At 47.8% G+C, this 18122-nt stretch overlaps 1 protein-coding gene across 3 annotated transcripts; it reads left to right on the top strand.

The window, feature by feature from the left end:
• Nucleotides 1-213: 213 nt before the first annotated feature.
• Nucleotides 214-17543, top strand: pla2g6 (phospholipase A2, group VI (cytosolic, calcium-independent)). 3 transcript variants are annotated; one of them, XM_060047286.1, is made up of 19 exons: nt 285-439; nt 1130-1353; nt 2529-2738; nt 3366-3546; nt 5002-5189; nt 5382-5478; nt 7531-7713; nt 8098-8206; nt 9461-9571; nt 11635-11725; nt 12199-12362; nt 12626-12776; nt 12990-13126; nt 13908-13985; nt 14354-14508; nt 15186-15237; nt 15412-15527; nt 15901-15974; nt 16464-17543. In XM_060047286.1, the coding sequence occupies exons 2-19, from the start codon at nt 1136-1138 to the stop codon at nt 16606-16608; spliced, it is 2460 nt and encodes an 819-aa protein (XP_059903269.1). In that variant the 5' UTR covers nt 285-439; nt 1130-1135; the 3' UTR covers nt 16609-17543. The 3 variants fall into 3 exon arrangements, with proteins under 3 accessions (XP_059903270.1, XP_059903269.1, XP_059903271.1); XM_060047287.1 differs by lacking the exon at nt 13908-13985 and having other exon boundaries at nt 214-439; XM_060047288.1 differs by lacking the exon at nt 9461-9571.
• The last annotated feature ends 579 nt before the right edge of the window (nt 17544-18122 follow it).

An 18122-nucleotide genomic window follows, 5' to 3' on the forward strand; every position in this document is an offset into this window, starting at 1 on the left:
GATCACTGAGTTTTCAATTCCGATCAGGGATTTTTTATTATATATATATATATATATATATATATATATATATATATATATATATATATATATATATGATACATCTTCCTTTATAATTGACTAATCCAACATGCCACATTATTTATTTCTTGTTTTTTTCCATTCGTTATTTGTGTGTTTCGAATAAACTGAAATAAACTGGCGGCGTTGCAAAGGTGTCGTGCGTGATTGCTCGCTGCATTCCTCCCACAGGTCCCTCCCATTGCTACCCTTGGTTGGTCTGATACTTACGTCAATCAAAGCAAGCTTGGTTGCAGCGACCTAGTGGTTGTTGACGTTGACGTCAGGACTCAGAAGTCAACTCCACGGCGGGCAAGAAGCAGCCCTACCAACAGCATCAAGCTCATTCTAAACTAATGCGATTACACTCACTGGAGAGGTAGGTGGCTCACTGCTTTATTGTATAGGCACAAACAATGCGGAACGAAATGCATTTAACAGACAGGACATTCACCTAGGTAAACTGTGTGGCGCGTGTCAAATAAATTGTGGACGGTGAGAAACTCGTGACATCTGAGAGCCAGTGTGATCTGCACACTGAGACGACATCAGCCCAGACTCATGAGAGAGATCCACCAAGAGTGGAGTGGTGGTGCTGCGGAAATAGGAATGGGCAATTAGCTGTTAAAATGGATGCAGGCCTGCGTACTTTCTTAATACCACATGGGAATTGTCGGGCGTCACAGTAGAATGTACTATGTACAGGACGGTAAATACGAGGTATTAAGAGGTAAACAATGAATGAAGTCATAGCAAAATATATAGAATATGTATATATCTACACTAACCCAACTTATTAAACGGAGGTTGTCTTGTCAATCCTTTAAGCCAGTGTCTACTGTCTAGTGTAGGAAGGGTTCATGGTGTTGAATGTACCGGATGCAGCAAGCAATTAAAATACTAATGCAATGGTTTGTATACCTTGTTCATGTCCCTCATCGGCAAATAAACAATAGCCAAGATAATACTTGAAATATGATTCAGACAACAGACCAGGGGCCCTAGTTGTACAGTGAGTAGACGTCGTTGTTCGTGTCAGGTCTCTTTAACCCACATTCTGTCTCCAAAGGTGACCATGCAGTTTCTGGGTCGGTTGTTAGACACGGTCTCGTCCGTGTCGTCCAATCTCTTCTCCAACCCGTACCGTGTGAAGGATGTGCCACTGTCCGACTACGGCACCGGAGGCAAGGTCCGGCTGAAGGAGGAGGGTCGTATGGTTCTGTACCGGAACCCGGCCTGTCAGTCATGGGACTGTGTGCTCATGTGTCCGGAGAATCCCACTTTGGCTATCAGGTGGGGATACATTACAGCAGTGCAGGCTGCTGTGTGTGTATACATGCATGCGTGCAACAACCTGAATGCCACACACACACACACACACACACACACACACACACACACACACACACACACACACACACACACACACACTACCACATCCTCAAATTGTTATAGAAACTATGGTACCCCTTCAAGTTCATAATGAACTTTTTGACACTGTGGTGAATGGAAAAGTACACAGATTATCTGAATTATAGTCATAAACAATACATATTCCCTTACAAACAAACATACTTATACACAATAAGTATTGAATCAAGGAGACCCTAGAGGGGACCATCTCAGGCTTTGTGTTTATTCTATGTAGGCATTAGAGCTGGACTTTTTTGTTAGTTTGGTTCAAATTTGTGGTTCTTCTCAGTTATGTTTTCTCACGTTACAACTGACATGCACTGAGGACAGTGGTCCCCTGTGATAGAAGCTTGCTGCCCACATACTGAGTGTTTTCTTGATTTGTGGTGAGTCATTCTGACCCAGGGGGGGAGGAGGGGGGGAGGTGGGTTGGGGCTACAAAGCCAGTAGTCTCTAGTGTTATGTTAAACCTGCCTGTGAAGCTGCATGTCCAGTATCACTCGTAAACTTATCTTATAACATCAGATGCACTTTAACTTCTTAAACTTTATGTAATCTTTTGCATTATTTTTCCTTTGTTTTTTTGTATTAACTGACTTACCCCTGTAAGTGACCCAGATGCAAAGAGGCACGTTAGTATAGTGGCTACTTTAGCATTGGACTCCCTGTCTAAATGTTCAACGTTTGATTCCAGTAGTCAACAGACTCAGCATCCTTGAGCTAAATGCTCTAACCCCTACCTGCTCCTCTAAACTACATGCATCTGAATTCACTGCAAGTGCCTGCTTGATTAATAAATAGTTATTGCATGTGGTGTGGTAAAGCAGCAGGTAGGGGGATGGGGTAGCTTGCTCTTGGTAGTCGACGGGTAGGCTGAGTATATGCGGGATCGAGATTCAAGATTTAAGATTCGATTTCAGCAGTGTGTCAACACCCTGATCACTACAGTATCCTGCCGCCTATAGTGCGTCTGAAACCTCCTGCGAGGGGAACACAGCATCTATGAGCCATACAAATACAGTTTATGTATTTATACCCCCCCCCCCCACCACCAGGCTGTTCCAGGTGCCAGCAGAGGAGGACGCCCTGAACTGGTTCCCGCAGTACGCCCTCAAGCTCCGCCCCTTTTACGAGACCCTACACCTGAAGGCGGAGAGCACTCAGCCAATCGTGGACTGCCTCCGCAGCCACCCGGACTGGAGCTCCGCCCACATTGCTGTGGACCGGGGCCTGCGGGAGTGTCTGAAGCACAACTACATCCAGAGGTCAGAGGTCATTGTATGCGTCCTGCCGCTATCCTTGTGCTTTCAAACTGCGCTTGAGTATGCTGTGGTCATCCACCAATCAAAATCAGCGGAGACGGCGGTACCTCGTTTTTCATTATATTCGTACATCTGTCGAATAGTCTTTCTTTTAAATAAGTTACAAAGAAAATGTAGCTTACCGTTAACAACAGAATAGGAAATCTAGTCATGGAATGAGCACCGAAGCCCTGATTGATGGCCCTCACCGGCAGAAAATACGTTTGTTTTCAGAGGTTGTGATGAGATTTATAATGTACGTCGAATAGTTCTGGTATCTCAGAGGTGCTGACTTTATGTACGGTTGTTTTCCTTTGCTCTAGCCTGTACGTCGAAACATATCTTATAGGTAAACACTATAGTTAGTAGGATTAACCTTGTTTTAAAAGGTCGGGTTCAAACTGGGTCAAAGTTGAAAATGTTTGAATATGGTGTGTAACGTTTTGAAAGTCTGAGCTGTGCGCTACGCCCTGGATGGGGTCTCCACTAGGTCGTGCTTCATCATTAGCGTGGCCGCCGCTGGAAGCTCACTGTGCACTAGACATAAACCGCACATCCTGTCTGATTGGCGTGTTTCCCCCCCCCGGCCAGCCAGCTCAACGCTCGCGACGCCTCGGGCCAGACACCGCTGCACGTGGCGTGCGAGCGGGGCGACGTGGTGTGCGTGCGCGAGCTGCTGGAGGAGAGCCAGGCGCGCACGGACATCGCCGACCACAACGGCGAGACGCCCATGCACTGCGCCGCCAAGCAGGAAACGGCCGCCGTCGTCAAGGTGACGATTCTCTCTCCATCATTCTCCGCGGTTACTGTTTCCATGTCACAGCATTCTTTCTCAATCGTTCTCGACAGTTACTGTTTCTATGTTAAAGTAATTGTATGTGTACTACTTTATTCACATAGCAGACACTTTATTCCTAACCGACTTGTGGTGCAAAACAGGACAGTGATACACATGATTTAAAGGAGCAGGTGGGAGTTAGGGTATCTTTCTCAAACATGCCAACAAGTAGACTGTGAACATGGGACATCCAACCCAGGATTTTTCCGCTGGGAGTCAGACACACCCATGGCCCAGCCCTCCCTGACACATACATTTTAAGCTTTGTAATATTTGTTTCCAGAAATCAGTGATATCATACTGGCCAACCCTATCACACCCTTTTAGGGATGCAATTTTGCTCTCATGGTAGGCCACTCCTTCAGTGGCTTGTTTATTTCCTCTATTCCTCTTTATCTCTCGGATTTGTGACATTCGTGATGCATCAATGTGGAATATCATGTTTCACAAGGATAAATATGTAAATGGTTCGTTATGTTCATTATCATTAAGTTCTCATGTTCCACTCCCAGGGCAGACTAGTGGTCTTGGTCATTGACTTCCGTTCAAATGGTTCTTTGGTTTAACCCTCATGCCCACCGCATCCTTGGGCAAGATGCATAACCCCTGCCTTGCAATGCTCAGTATCTCCATGTGACTTGCTGCAAGTCCCTTTGGCTAAAGGTCTGCTAAAGAGTAATGTTAAAAGCTCTTCACCTCCTAAGAATATATTTAAAAACAAGACGAGGTCCTACTATCACAGAGCAGTGAGTTTGAGAGTGCTCCCCTGTAAACAGTGATTCAGGAGGTAGCGGGGGTTCCCAGTAGGCTGGTAAACAAGGCCTGGGGGCGTGGTCATCGTCTGTGCAGAACACTGTAGAGTTGCTAACTATTTACACACTGCTGTCCTGCTGTCCTCCTTCTTTAGTGGCCTCAGTCATCCATGCTTTTGTCAAACCTTCTCTCCATTCTGCTCTTCTAACATTGCAGACAGACATTTTGGATCGTTGTCTCACAAACGTATTTCTTAATTGACGTGTGTATAATCTTTTTTTTGACAAGCATTACTTAATTATCCATTGAAACACGCGATTCGCAAACATAAACAGCCTGGATTTAGTCTGGATATCAGACTGTTATTGGATATTGGATTGACTATCAGATAAGTAATATTCAATACAGATTCTACTAATTTACTATTTGGACTATTTTCTATGACGCCGAGTGAACTCATATAGATGTCATTTGAGATGCTCAGGCTGTAGGTTATGGGGGTACTTTGATTGGCAGGTAAAACACCTTAAAGCCACTCCAGTGTCCGGCCCCTAATATACTGATAATGGTAGTGAGGAAATCCTCTATTATCCAGCAGAGTGGCCGTGTCAAATGGCCCTCTCTCGCCCCCCCCAGGTGCTGTGTTCACGTCTCTGCGCTGGTGTCAACGAGCTCAACACTGCGGGGGAGACCCCGCTCCACGTGGCGTGCCGCCTGGGTCGGGCCGAGGCCGTGGCCGCCCTGCTGGCCGGCGGGGCGCGCTGCGACGTGACGGGGGGCAGCGGCTACCCCATCCACTCTGCCATGAAGTACAGCGAAAAGGGGTGAGAACGGGCCAACGCACGAAGATCAACGGGGAGATGGGTCAACGTTTCCGTTCCGATGTTTTCGTGTTGATCCTCGGGTCTGGGGGGGGGAAATAGTTGAAATTGTGATGCATTTTAACTATGGCTACATGTGTTGCTGTATGTGCATGGGGGACTCACTGCAGTGGGCTGTGCGGGTGCGTCTGTTAGGTGTGCAGAGGCGGTTCTTACAGCTGACCCAGGACAGCTCCAGGCTGAGGACCCTGTTTACGGAGGAAGTCCTCTCCACTGGTCCAAGACTGCTGAGGTGGACACCCACACATAAACAAACGCACGCGCACGCACACGTGCACACTTAAACCGGCACGCACGTACACACACTTAAACACGCACGCACGTAAACACTTTAACACTTTTTAACATGCACTTATATACACAAAAACACAAAGTACATGCATTGATCCTTCTAAGGTCTATGACGGACCTTCAAGATGTTTCCTGATTAAATGTGGGAAAGAAAATGGGGAAGGTACTTAATACAAAATATCGCATTTTCTAAAGGAATACTTCACCGAATTTTGTACCTCCTTGACCGTGAAAAGGCAGACAGTGACTTTTTGGTGCTTGCGGATTGAAGATGACAACTCCCATAATGCTAATCAGCGCTCACTCCCTGAGCAACATAACATAACAACCAATCAGCGTTCACTCCCTGCAGTCCAGCGTCAACAGCAGCATGGAAGTGATTGTTGACGTTTGCGGACTCCCGGAGCTCTATATCTAAATAATATAATATTATCTAATATATAGGTATCTATAATACAATATATAATATCACGGCCAAAAGCTGTGTGTGCCTCTGGATGATATAATGAATTAAAGACTGCGTCGGGTTCTCGGACGTCTCTGGTACTTCCACAACAAGTAAAGACTCGTAGTGGGGGTTATCTCGGCCAGAGTCCTTCACGGGTTCGGGCACCCGACGGGTGACCGGCACAATGTCGATGAAGCGGGGGAAAGATAATGTACGTACTGTGTCGGACACAGTAGCTGGACGGGTGGGACGCCTGAACAGGGCGCCTCGGTCGCGGGTTTTGCGATTGCGAGCGAGACGATGAGCGAAGTGGACGATGTGCTTTTTTTGCACAGCAATCTAAAGCACCACGCCAAACACCAGATAGTGTAATTCCCCGGCGTTCCATCTAATGTGTCTAATTTTCCATCGGGTGAGGGTCGGGCGTCGGTATCAATTTATAGCGGGTCTGGTCGGGTGCGGAATGTAATTCTCGGGTACGGGCGGGTGCGGGTTTGCAAAATAAGACCAGAGTATTGATTTTCTGCCATGGTTGAGAAGGAATTTGGGGAAGAAACGTTGGCTTTGACTCTCTGAAGCCCAGATTGAACTGCAACTTCAGATTGATGTGGAACTGCGAACCGCGACATGGAGGAGAAAGGGATGGTTGCCCGCGATTGTCTCCCGCAGCCCCACAGAGCCCCAGCCACTGCCCGCTGCCCGCTGCCGAGGCTGTGGTGCCTCTGCGCAGGCAACGGGGCTCCGGCGGAAGACAATTGCGGTCCACAACCGCGGGCAACAATCCCTTTCTCCTCCATGTCGCGGTTCAGTCTACTTCAGATTGATGTGGAAGTGGATGAACCAGAGACGTTGGAGAACCCGACGCAGTCGTTTGAGATGATATTATGAATAAACGACTGCGTCGGGTTGTCCGACGTCTCTGGTCCTTCCACATCAATCTGAAGTTGCAGTTCAATCTGGACTTCAGAGAGTCAACGCCAACGTTTCTTCCCCCAATTCCTTCTCCACCATGGCCGAGAATCAATACACGGGTCTCCACTTCGGCTCTTTCCCATTGCAAATTTGTTTCGGCCATGGTCTGAGGTTTGTGTCGGTCTAGTTCTCTGGCTAAGATGTGAAGAAACATGGCGGACATTTTGTTTACATCTCGTACGCGAGCTCCCGCCCCCCTCATTCCTTATTGGTGGGCTTACAAATTTGTGTAGTCCCCGGCCCTTCTAGCAGGCAAGCAAATTTCTACTGACATGACGTCAAACGCGTCATTTGACGTCGGGTCAGGAGAAATGTAAGGAGGACAGCTGGGCCAAGAGAAGACTGGGTTAGCCTGAGGGAAGAAAATCTTTATTTTTATTTTATAATGACTATTTTATAATGATAGAACGCCGGTTCTGTATCGGTGAAGTATCCCTTTAAATACATGTGAAGAGAGCCTCTTGGGTTTTTTTTTATCACATTTAAATGAAATCAATACATTATATGTCTGTCTCCCTCATGTTCTCTTCTCACATTTTATCTAATCCCTCCCACCCCCCTCCCTCCCCTCAGATGTGCAGGATGCTGCTGGAGCGGGGTTGCGCGGTGAACTACCTCAGTAAGACGGGGGAGAGTGCACTGCACATTGTGACCAGGAGGGGGCGCTTTGAGGCGGCCATGGTGCTGATGACCCACGGGGCCGACGCCAACCTCAGGGGGCAGGGCGGGAACACAGCGCTGCACCTCGCCATGAAGGTGTGTGTGTGTGTGTGTGTGTGGGTGTGTGTGTGCCTGTACTCAATCAATGTGGTGCGCATGTGCAGTGTCACAATGTTTGCTTAAAGACGTTATAACATAGGCGCCAATAGTGGCGCCATACCCTGGCAGTGATAATGCCATGCTCTAACCATTGAGTTTTTAGGATTTCTGGTGCTGATGGTTTGTCGTCATTTTAATGATACTGGATGGTCATGGGGGAATATTTCAGTTGTTTATGGGGATCTCTGAATTATCCTGAATTATTTAGATTTCCGGTGATCTCCATTTCTGTGAACATTCTGTACATGAGGAGAAGTGTACAGCTTTAAAATCAGAGCTGACATGTTTGAGTCTTGTCCTGTGTGTGTTTTTGGGCCCAAGATGGACCAAATGGACCTGATCAAGGCTCTGATCGTGTTCGGGGCGGACGTGGAGATCCACAACGACCTGGGCGAGACTCCTGGGCTCATCGCCGCTCGCACTAGCAAAGGTGCGTGTGTGTGTGTGTGTCCGTGTGTGTGTGTGTGTGTGTGTGTGTGTGTGTGTGTGTGTGTGTGTGTGTGTGGTTGTGTGTCCACTCGTGACTACACAAAAACAGTATCACAGCCATTAAAAAGGGAAGACAGAATCGCCCCTTGCCTTTGCTGTTGGAGATGTTTATAACACGCTAATATCCGGTGTCACTCACAAGCATGTGTGCATATACATAATACATAGCATAACATGACGTAACACATGGATGGTACTCTATGCAAAGGCAATAAGTAACATTCAAAAGGGTTTCATGCAAGATTTTTTCGTCTTTACTTATTCTATCATAAAATGTCATGGCTATTATAGATTTTTGTTAAAATGGACTTAGTGAGGTTAGCTGGAACATATTTTTCTAGAGAACAACATGTCCTGGTTTCAGGTGTTTTCCTGTTGAATTGGAGGCTAACTAGATAGCAGCTATATTTCTTCGGAGCACGTCATGAGCTCGTTCAACTGTAGATGGCCGGGGACAGTTGATCCCCACATTAAATATGTAGTGATGACCTCATCCCAACCCAAGGTATAGCCTCACTACGTATTTGGTTGTTTCTTAACTGGGGGACAACGGTTGCCATAACAACCTCCCGCACTTCAACTGTGAGATGCAGTCTTCAGTTACAATGATATTTGAGTTTTAACGGATTATATATTCTTGCCAAGTCAAACACTTCTGTGCGACGCTGGGCTGGGCTGGCTGGGTGGTCTGGTCAGGGACCTGTAGGGCTCTTTGGAGTGTCGATAATACGATTCTTGTAAACAAAGGGTATCTTACAGGTTGCCCAGTATTTTTTTATTTGTAGAATTCATCTGTCATGGGATGTGATTCTATCAATAACCTTTTGAAATCACAATTTAAGCAGAAGTGTTGTCGACAGATATTTCCAGGTTATTTTAAGCCACGAGCTAGTTGAAATGTTACGTACTGCAACTTTAAGACATAAAGGGAACATCTGTGTTTGGAGCAACAACGCACTTACTCTATCATTAGTCTGGGTAATGAGGAGGGGGGAGGAAGAGAATGTGTTAATTGTTTTTTGTTGATGCACGATAGTCACTACTTGCCATCTTCTAAATCCATTTCCAGTTCTCTCTCTCTCTCTCTCTCTGTCTCTCTGTCTCTCTGTCTCAATCTCCCGCTCCTACTCTCTGCATGTGTGTGTGTGTGTGTGTGTGCGCATGTCTAACCCATTTGCGTGTGTATGCATGCCAGGTCCTAATAGAAAGATCCTGCTGGACATGCTCTGTAGCGTGGGGGTCCAACGCTGCCACCCCCCCACGCCTACCAGCCCCCCCGCAGCTACGCCCTCTGCTCCAGCCATAGGTAAACACTGTCCTCCACCCAACCCCCACTTATCCACCCAACCTCCACCACCAGGGGCCATGTCCACACCTCATCCTATAGCTGGGCCCTCCGTCCATGGTGAAATGTAGCACGGGAACCAGACGAATCTGCGAGCTCATGTCTTACTTGCAACAGCATCTGATGGACAGATTTCCAGCAGTTCTGCTCAGGGTCGGGACAATCACAACCGTTTATGTAATAGGGGGCGTGTTTAATACAATGATTGTAAGGGAGGAGCACCCCCATGGGAACGTCGTTGAGGCATTTTCATAAACAACCAAGATGGCTGCCGCTGCCCAGCCCCACGTTTCGTCGTTGTGATCGGTTGTAGGTCTATATGGATCCAGAGGCATTTTGTTCTGCGCCCGTTGTTATCGGCCCATTGAAATGCCGAATACGTATTTTCTAATTGGTTTGGCGATGTCAGGCTAATTTAAATTGTGTTTTCGTCAAGTCAAGTTTAAGACGCTCTTCCTCGTGGATACATTTGAAAAGGTCAGTCTAGCGTTGTCGTGTAGTCAGGGTAAAAAGCTGTTAAACGCAGGGGCATCTGGCGAGTGAAAAAATTTGGTTACTTACGTTTACGATCTCTTAGCTTCCGATCGGAGCTGGAGCTAATAGATAACCTTGAACACTAATAGTAATTTGTCCTGGGAATGAATGCGGGTTGTAACCAAGTCAGTTGTTGGTGGTTGTTAGTGGGGTTTACTTTCCATTAGGAAAGGCACCCCACTGCCCCCCCCCCCCCCCCCCCAAAGCGCCGTGACTCCATCTGTGTGAATCTAAGTCTTGAATTAGCTCCTCCTCGGTTGTCAACGTGTCCCCACAAGAATAGCCTTGAAAGACATAACATTGCTTCACTCGTCTGTCATCTAAAAATACATCAATAGAAGCCATGCCTTTCTATTCATGTCTTCGGGGTTAGCAACGAACATCCGGCCTCGTTCCAGCCGCCCCCTGGAAAAGGAAACAGGAATTTCCCCTTGAAGGTCTGCAGCATCAGTGGTCGTTTGGTGCTTCAGAGGGCAGGATGGAACATGGTCGTATTCCGATGTCTGCGATAAAAGTAAAAAAACAAAGACAGATAGCTGTGCTGTTTTTTCCAAGCTTTTTTTTCGCGTCTATTTTGGAGTTGCATTGTTTACAAAAGAAGAACAAATTGGTACAGGTCAGTGTTGTCCCACCTAGTGGGCGTTGTGGCCAAACGAATATACCAGGGTATGAACTAAAAAAATCCAGATTAAACACTGGAAGGCGCTAGAAGGCAGGGGAACACCTCCTATCAAAGCACTGACAAAAAACCCTTGTGTGGTATCAATTTTTCCTCGCTGTCTCCTTCTTCTTCCCTGGTGTTTTACTCCCTCCCTGGTTCAGTCCATTCAATCCCGTCCTCGGAGCTCCGTTGACATCGATCGGCTTGATGTAAACTCAGTGCGCACCGCTTATGTTTCACTCTGCACAGATCCGTGCTAGGAGCCTCTCTTTCCTCAGGAGTAAATTGATAGAGAAATCAATTTACTACCGTACCGGTTAAACAGTTCTGCTGAGATCCTTACCGCAGGGAGAATCCATACCTTTTCACCGGACAAGCGGTCATACCACCCGGCAGTCGTCGTACATGTCTGGGATATCCGTACCCCCCCCACCACTATTTCAAATCGGTTCCAGGAAAAACATTGTTTGTCAACCAGTTGTCTTTGGCCCTGTCAAGGAAGTTTATCATAATGTATATTTTATGTGTTTGTGGGGAGTCCACAGCATACGTGTAGGCAACCTTGATCCAGAGACCCTAAGCCTTACCTGCTCCCTATTGACATGGGTCTGAATGAACTGGAAGCTATTGGGTCATTAGTCAATTTGTGTTGTGTGTGTGTGTGTGTGTGTGTGTGTGTGTGTGTGTGTGTGTGTGTGTGTGTGTGTGTGTGTGTGTGTGTGTGTGTGTGTGTGTGTGTGTGTGTGTGTGTGTGTGTGTGTGTGTGTGTGTGTGTGTGTGTGTGTGTGTGTGTGTGTGTGTGTGTGTGTGTGTGTGCGCGCGTGCACAGGCATTGATGACCTAATGCACGTGGCGGCCTCAGTCGGAGCGATGAGTCGGGGGTCGTCGGCGGTGGACGGCGGTAAACCCCAGAGGAAGAAGTAGGTCACATGTCCGCCCTTCTACTGACAGTCTACTGGTTTACTTGGATTCCATTATTTCACTGTCATGAGGTCCATTTGCTCCGTATACTACCTCTCTCTCTCTCTCTCTCTGTCTCTGTCTCTGTCTCTGTCTATGTCTCTGTCTCTCTCTCTCTCTCTGCCTCTCTCTCTCTCTCTGCCTCTCTCTCTCTCTCTGCCTCTCTCTCTCTCTCTGCCTCTCTCTCTCTCTCTGCCTCCCTCTCTCTCTCTGCCTCCCTCTCTCTCTGCCTCTCTCTCTGTCTCTCTCTCTGCCTCTCTCTCTCTCTCTCTCTCTCTGCCTCTCTCTCTCTCTGCCTCTCTCTCCCTCTGCCTCTCTCTCTCTCTCTCTCTCTCTCTCTCTCTCTCTCTCTCTCTCTCTCTCTCTCTCTCTCTCTCTCTCTCTCTCTCTCTCTCTCTCTCTCTCTCTCTCTCTCTCTCTCTCTCTCTCTCAGGGCGGACCGGTTGCTGTGTCTAGATGGCGGGGGGATCAAAGGTCTGGTTCTGATCCAACTGCTGATCGCCCTGGAGAGGGAGGCGGGCCGTCCCACCAGGGAGCTCTTCGACTGGGTGTCCGGGACCAGCACGGGGGGCATCCTGGCCCTGGCCATCATCCATGGTGAGGAGTGTGGGTGTGGGTGTGTGTGTGTGTGTGTGTAGGCCTGCCTGTGTGTCATGGCGCTTGGTGTGTCGGAGGTTTGATTGTGTGAGGGATTTAGCGTGGGTGTGTGTATATCCGTGTGAGACAGTTTCAGGTTTGGGTCTGTGTGAGAGTGAGAGGGATTTGTGTGTGTGTTTCTGCAAAGGGGTGTTTGGTGGTGCGTGGATTGTTCCGCCCCGGTGTGGTTTTGGCTCAGGACCCGGATCTGCTCCCTCCCTCAGGTAAGTCCATGGAGTACCTGCGCTGCCTGTACTTCAGGATGAAGGAGCAGGTGTTCAAGGGCTCCCGGCCGTACGAGTCGGCGCCGCTGGAGGACTTCCTGAAGAAGGAGTTCGGCGAGAACACCAGGATGGCCGAAGTCCGCTACCCCAGGTAACACCAGAATTGATTAAAGACCTCACTCATTCAGACACACTGACGGTCTTCAGCTACCCGCAACACATAGACACGGGGACCAAAGTCCTTGTACGCATCGGACCTTGAAAGGGCCGATAGTGAGCATGTGGCGCACACGGTCAATGTTTCACTGCTGAGCCCGTATACAAAGTTACGTAACTTTCCACAAATTCGATCCACAAATTCCAGGGTGATGGTGACTAGCGTGCTAGCGGACCGGCACCCCGGGGAGCTGCACATCTTCAGGAACTACGACCCCCCCTCCCTGGCCAGGGCGCCGCCCTACGCCTCCACCGCCACCTTCCAACCGCTCACCATCCCACAAGGTAGCAGGGAGGGAGGGAGGGAGTGCACAAGAGTGAGAGTGCATGAGAGTGCATGAAAGTGCATGAGTGTGAGAGTTTGCCAGAGTGCACAAGATTGAGTTTGCGAGAGTGCATGACAGTGAGAGTTGAGAGAGTGCACGAGACTGCGAGTTTGCGAGAGTGCATGAGATTGCATTAGAGGGCATGAGTGAGAGTGCACAAGAGCGCTTGAGAGTGCACAAGGGTGCACAATAGTGAGAGTTTGAGAGTGCATAAGAGTGAGGGTTTGCGAGAGTGCATGAGAGCTGTCGTCTCAACAATCTAACATAACCTCTTTACTACCACAGAGACAGTGTACCTGCTACATCTCACTTCAAAGCAAATTAGCTAAATGCTAATTGCTATTTCTACTAACTACAGTTCTTGGAGGGAAGTACCAAATACTTTCCCTGCTTTCATACCCACTGAGAACAAGAGACCACTTCACACTGCCCAGAAAGGGGGGGATGTGTTGGTCCTCTTTAATCCTCATAGAACATGCTCACCCCCTCCCGAGGCCAGTGCCCTAGATCCTCAATGTTTCAGCTAGTCGCCGTTCACCTCAAACTGGAGTCCCTCTAGTGGCTGCTTTAAACATTACAGTTACAGCAACTGGAAAGTCCCACCATCTTATCTTAATTTGATTTACTTCATCTCCTCCTGGTTTGCTGGTGCGTGTGAAATTAGCTTTTCCATGTGTCTGTGTTGTCATGTCCCAAATCATGTGGTTTCCTTCTGAGTGGGGACCCTGTTACTGTTGCAGGATGGGAGGATGAGGATGTGTTGATTGTAGGATACACTCAGGAGCCCGCAAGGAAGCGTAGGAAGGTGACCGACGAAGGTGTGTGTGTGTGTGTGTGTGTGTGTGTGTGTGTGTGTGTGTGTGTGTGTGTGTGTGTGTGTGTGTGTGTGTGTGTGTGTGTGTGTGTGTGTGTGTGTGTGTGTGTGTGTGTGCACATAACAGATTATGGGTGGAAATGAACAGGATCACATAACATGTCACATCTAACAGGTAAAAAGGGCCACCATTTGACCATCAGGTACGATGTTCATTAGCTATTAAAAGCCATTTCAGAATATTCCCTGTAGTGACATTACAAAGGGGAGTTTCGACATTTTTAACAGTCTGGGTGGAACCATAATCCACTTGTGTTTATGTAGAAGTGATAATATATGTTTTAACATATTGATATATTTTCATCCAATCAGAGCAGCTGGTCTGGAGGGCAGCCCGCTCCAGTGGTGCCGCCCCCACCTATTTCCGACCAATGGGTCGTTTCCTGGACGGAGGGCTGCTGTCCAATAACCCAACGCTAGATGCCATGACGGAGATCCACCAGTACAACAAGGCTCTGAAGGCAGAGGTTGTGCAGCACTCACTCACTCACTCACCAGCCAGCCAGCCAGCCAGCCAGCAAGCAAGCAGTTTCTGGTGTTGTTCTGTCACTATCGACGTTGACCATCCCAACCATAGGGATATTGAGTCAACATTATGTACCTAAGTAATTGGGTTGTGTAATGGGAAAATTAAATTTTTGAGATTCTGTTTCTCTAGCTGCCCTTTGTTGGTATGTGCCTGTTTTCCTTACCCCCTCTGGAAGGTCGAGAAGCCAGGGCTCCAACTGATTAGGCACGGCTACCTCCCCCCTTTTTATGACATCCTGAGGAGGGTCATCGCTAGTTTACCATCTGGTTAACTAATACTATAGTTTTATTGGGGGGCAGAGCTTTTCTCAGCATCCTGACAACACTGCATAAGAAGTCCTTGCTTTTGCCCACGCATTGGATTTCTCCTTGCAGAGCTCTTAGAGAGACGCAGGGCGAACTCCCATCTGAGGCCTCGGATTATTGTTTGTTCATTGTTTGTTTATTCTATGTTTGTTGTGTGTTATTGTATCTTTTATTAGTTAACTGAATTAGCCTAATTGTTATAAATTTGGATTACTCTTTATTCTAAACAGATTAACACAGAAACGATTGACGGTGAAAATTCCCCCCACAGTTGCACCTTATGAAAAGTGTTCTTCTTGTCTGGTCTCAGGGCCGTGGCCAGGAGGTCCAGAAGCTGGGCATAGTGGTCTCCCTGGGCACCGGTGAGAGACTCGTAATGATATTCAGCACCCATACAAATACTATTGTTCTGTGATCCACCACCCTGTCTTATCTACTGTCCATATGCAACATTGTAGAGACTGTTGAGACTGTTGAGGGTTTATATAATTAGTTTTGGGAAAATCGAATACAACTTGTGTGTGTGTGTGTTCCAGGGAAGCCCCCCCAGGTGGTGGTGAACTCGGTGGATGTGTTCCGGCCCTCCAACCCCCTGGAGCTGGCCAAGAGCATAGTTGGCGCTAAGGAGCTGGGCAAGATGCTGGTGGACTGTGTGAGTGGGACATCAGGAGTCTGGAGACCCTGAGGTCCTAGAGGCCAATCTAATCCCAAGGGCCAATCTAATCCCAAGGGCCAATCTAATCCCAAGGGCCAATCTAATCCCAGAGGCCAATCTAATCCCAGAGGCCAATCTAGTCCTCATAGTCAAGTAGCTACAAACATGTGTTGAATCCACATGTACGGCCGTAATAACATTCAGCATTGTCTCTGTCTGTCTCTCTTTCTTTCTCTGTCTCCTTTTCTGTGTATCGGTCCCTGTCTCTATCTCTCTCTCTATCGCTGTTACTCTCTCTCGGTCTCTGTCTCTGTCCATGTCTCTATATCGGTCTCTCTTTGTGTGTGCGCCTCTGTCTGTGTCTCTCTAGTGTACAGACTCGGACGGCTGTGCGGTGGACAGAGCCACGGCCTGGTGTGAGATGACCGACACCGTCTACAACCGGTCGGTCCCACCCCTGTTAATCCTGCCTTCATGGGTCGTTCTGAAGCATAGCTAGCATTAGCTGCTAAAGGGCTGCATGCACAGAAGCTAGCGCTAACCATGCCTCCTTCCATTTTCACGTCGTCCTTGAGCAGACGCTTTTATCCAAAGGGACTCGCAAGTTTGGGCTGAGGGTCGTCGTTGGAAGTAGTGATAGTAGTGGTGATGGTAGTGTGAATAGGAACAGTAGATATCACATATCAAGTGTGTTCTTTCCATGCTGCTGTGTGTGTAGACACTGATTGGATCAACGTGATTAGCATTACCTAGGGTTGCACTAATACTAACCGTACCCCCTCCCTCTCTCTCTCTCTCTCTCACTCACTCACTCACTCACTCACTCACTCACTCACTCACTCACCTCACTCACTCACTCACTCACTCACTCACTCACTCACTCACTCACTCACTCACTCACTCACCTCACTCACTCACTCACTCACACACCAGCCTGAGCCCCCAGCTCTCCCAGGAGGTGCTTCTGGACGAGGTGAGCGATGCGGCTCTGGTGGACATGCTGTGGGAGACCCAGATGTACCTGTACGAGAACAGGGAGGTCCTGCAGACCCTGGCTCAGAGGCTGATCCTCCAATGAGGGGGGGGGGGGGAGGGGGGAGAGTGTGAGGAGAAGCAGAGACTCCAGGAGGCGTTGGCTTGAGAGGAGGAGCATGAGTGGAGAAACGACCGAAGGCGTGTGGCGTGTGCATGCTTTGTTCTGTAGCAAAGACCTTGAGGATCGCCAGGTTCCACTCCTTTACTCCACTGAAACATCTGAACACATTAAATGAAACACACACACACACACACACACACACACACACACACCGAGGTGTACTGTGTGTGGTAGCAAGTGACCTAATGGCTGCTAAAAAAAACGGCCTTTCACGAGGGACAGGAATAAGTCCTTTGAACGGCTCCCTAAACAACAACAATAATGACATCACACTGTAGAGACACGACCTGTCACAGTGACATTACCTGAAATAAGCCAATCACAAACTGCGATTGCAATTACCAGCTTCTCACCAATTTTGTCTTGTCTTAATAATGTTTAAGTAAGGGGCGGGGATGGGGTGTTGCATACTTCTAATGAGATCATGCTGACCGTGGCCTCGTTTTCTGGAACGTTTGTTGTCCACACTTTGCTACTACACTCTAGCGCAACATGTTTCCATGACTGCTGCATATTGATCTGATACATATAGGCTGGTCTGTGAAGGTCACATCATGAGTGACTGATTTCAGTGTTGAACTATTTGCTTTCTTTTTTTAACCAATAGCTCAGACTTCCCTTCTCGTAGCCCACTGTTGTCTTAAACGTGAATATCAAACCAATAATGCTGTACCACTGAAACGTATATCGCAAACCACTTAAATACAGACCACCAAACCAAATACTTGAAGTCATTGCACTGCCTAACTGGAATTTCCTTCTGTCTGTTACATTGTTATCATTATTAATATGAACAAGTTTGTGCTATAATTTGTGCTATAATTATGTGAACCATTTGATAAAATGACCAAGATATGTCCAAGTGTCTTTTCTGCCATTTGGAACGTTTTTTGCTGCACCAGGCTGCACCAAACTTCCGCTCAATTTTCATTTCACCCTCTGTTCAAATGAAATGAAGTACGATGGTCTGGTAGGACCACCAGCCTATATTAAAACCAGTCTTGGGCCGTGTTCCAATACCCGTACTGTCCGTACTCAGTACGTTCCAATTCAGATCCGGCGAAAAGAAGTATACTCAACGGCAGCCATCTTAGCTACGTAGCGGAAGAGGCGGAGCCAAAGTCGGCGCATTTTCCACATAGCCTGCATTAATAGAGTCATTTTGTAGTTTTTATAGCTGCTAGGCGTAAAGAGTTCACCGTTCAAAGCGGGATGTGTATTGCGGGGGAGGAGCCGCGGCGGCAGTCGTGATCGTCATTTCCGATAAGTGCACCACAGAGTACTCGATTTGGAACAGCACTCACATCTGAAAAATTAGCGTACTCAAGTGAGTACGGATAGTGCAGATAGTGTACTTCCTTTAAGTGTACTCATGGAAGTACGGGTATTGGAACACGGCACTGGAATCCAAATGCCAACAGTATCGCTTCAAACAT

This window comes from Gadus macrocephalus, chromosome 3 (genome assembly GCF_031168955.1).
Source record: "Gadus macrocephalus chromosome 3, ASM3116895v1".
NCBI lineage: Eukaryota > Metazoa > Chordata > Actinopteri > Gadiformes > Gadidae > Gadus > Gadus macrocephalus.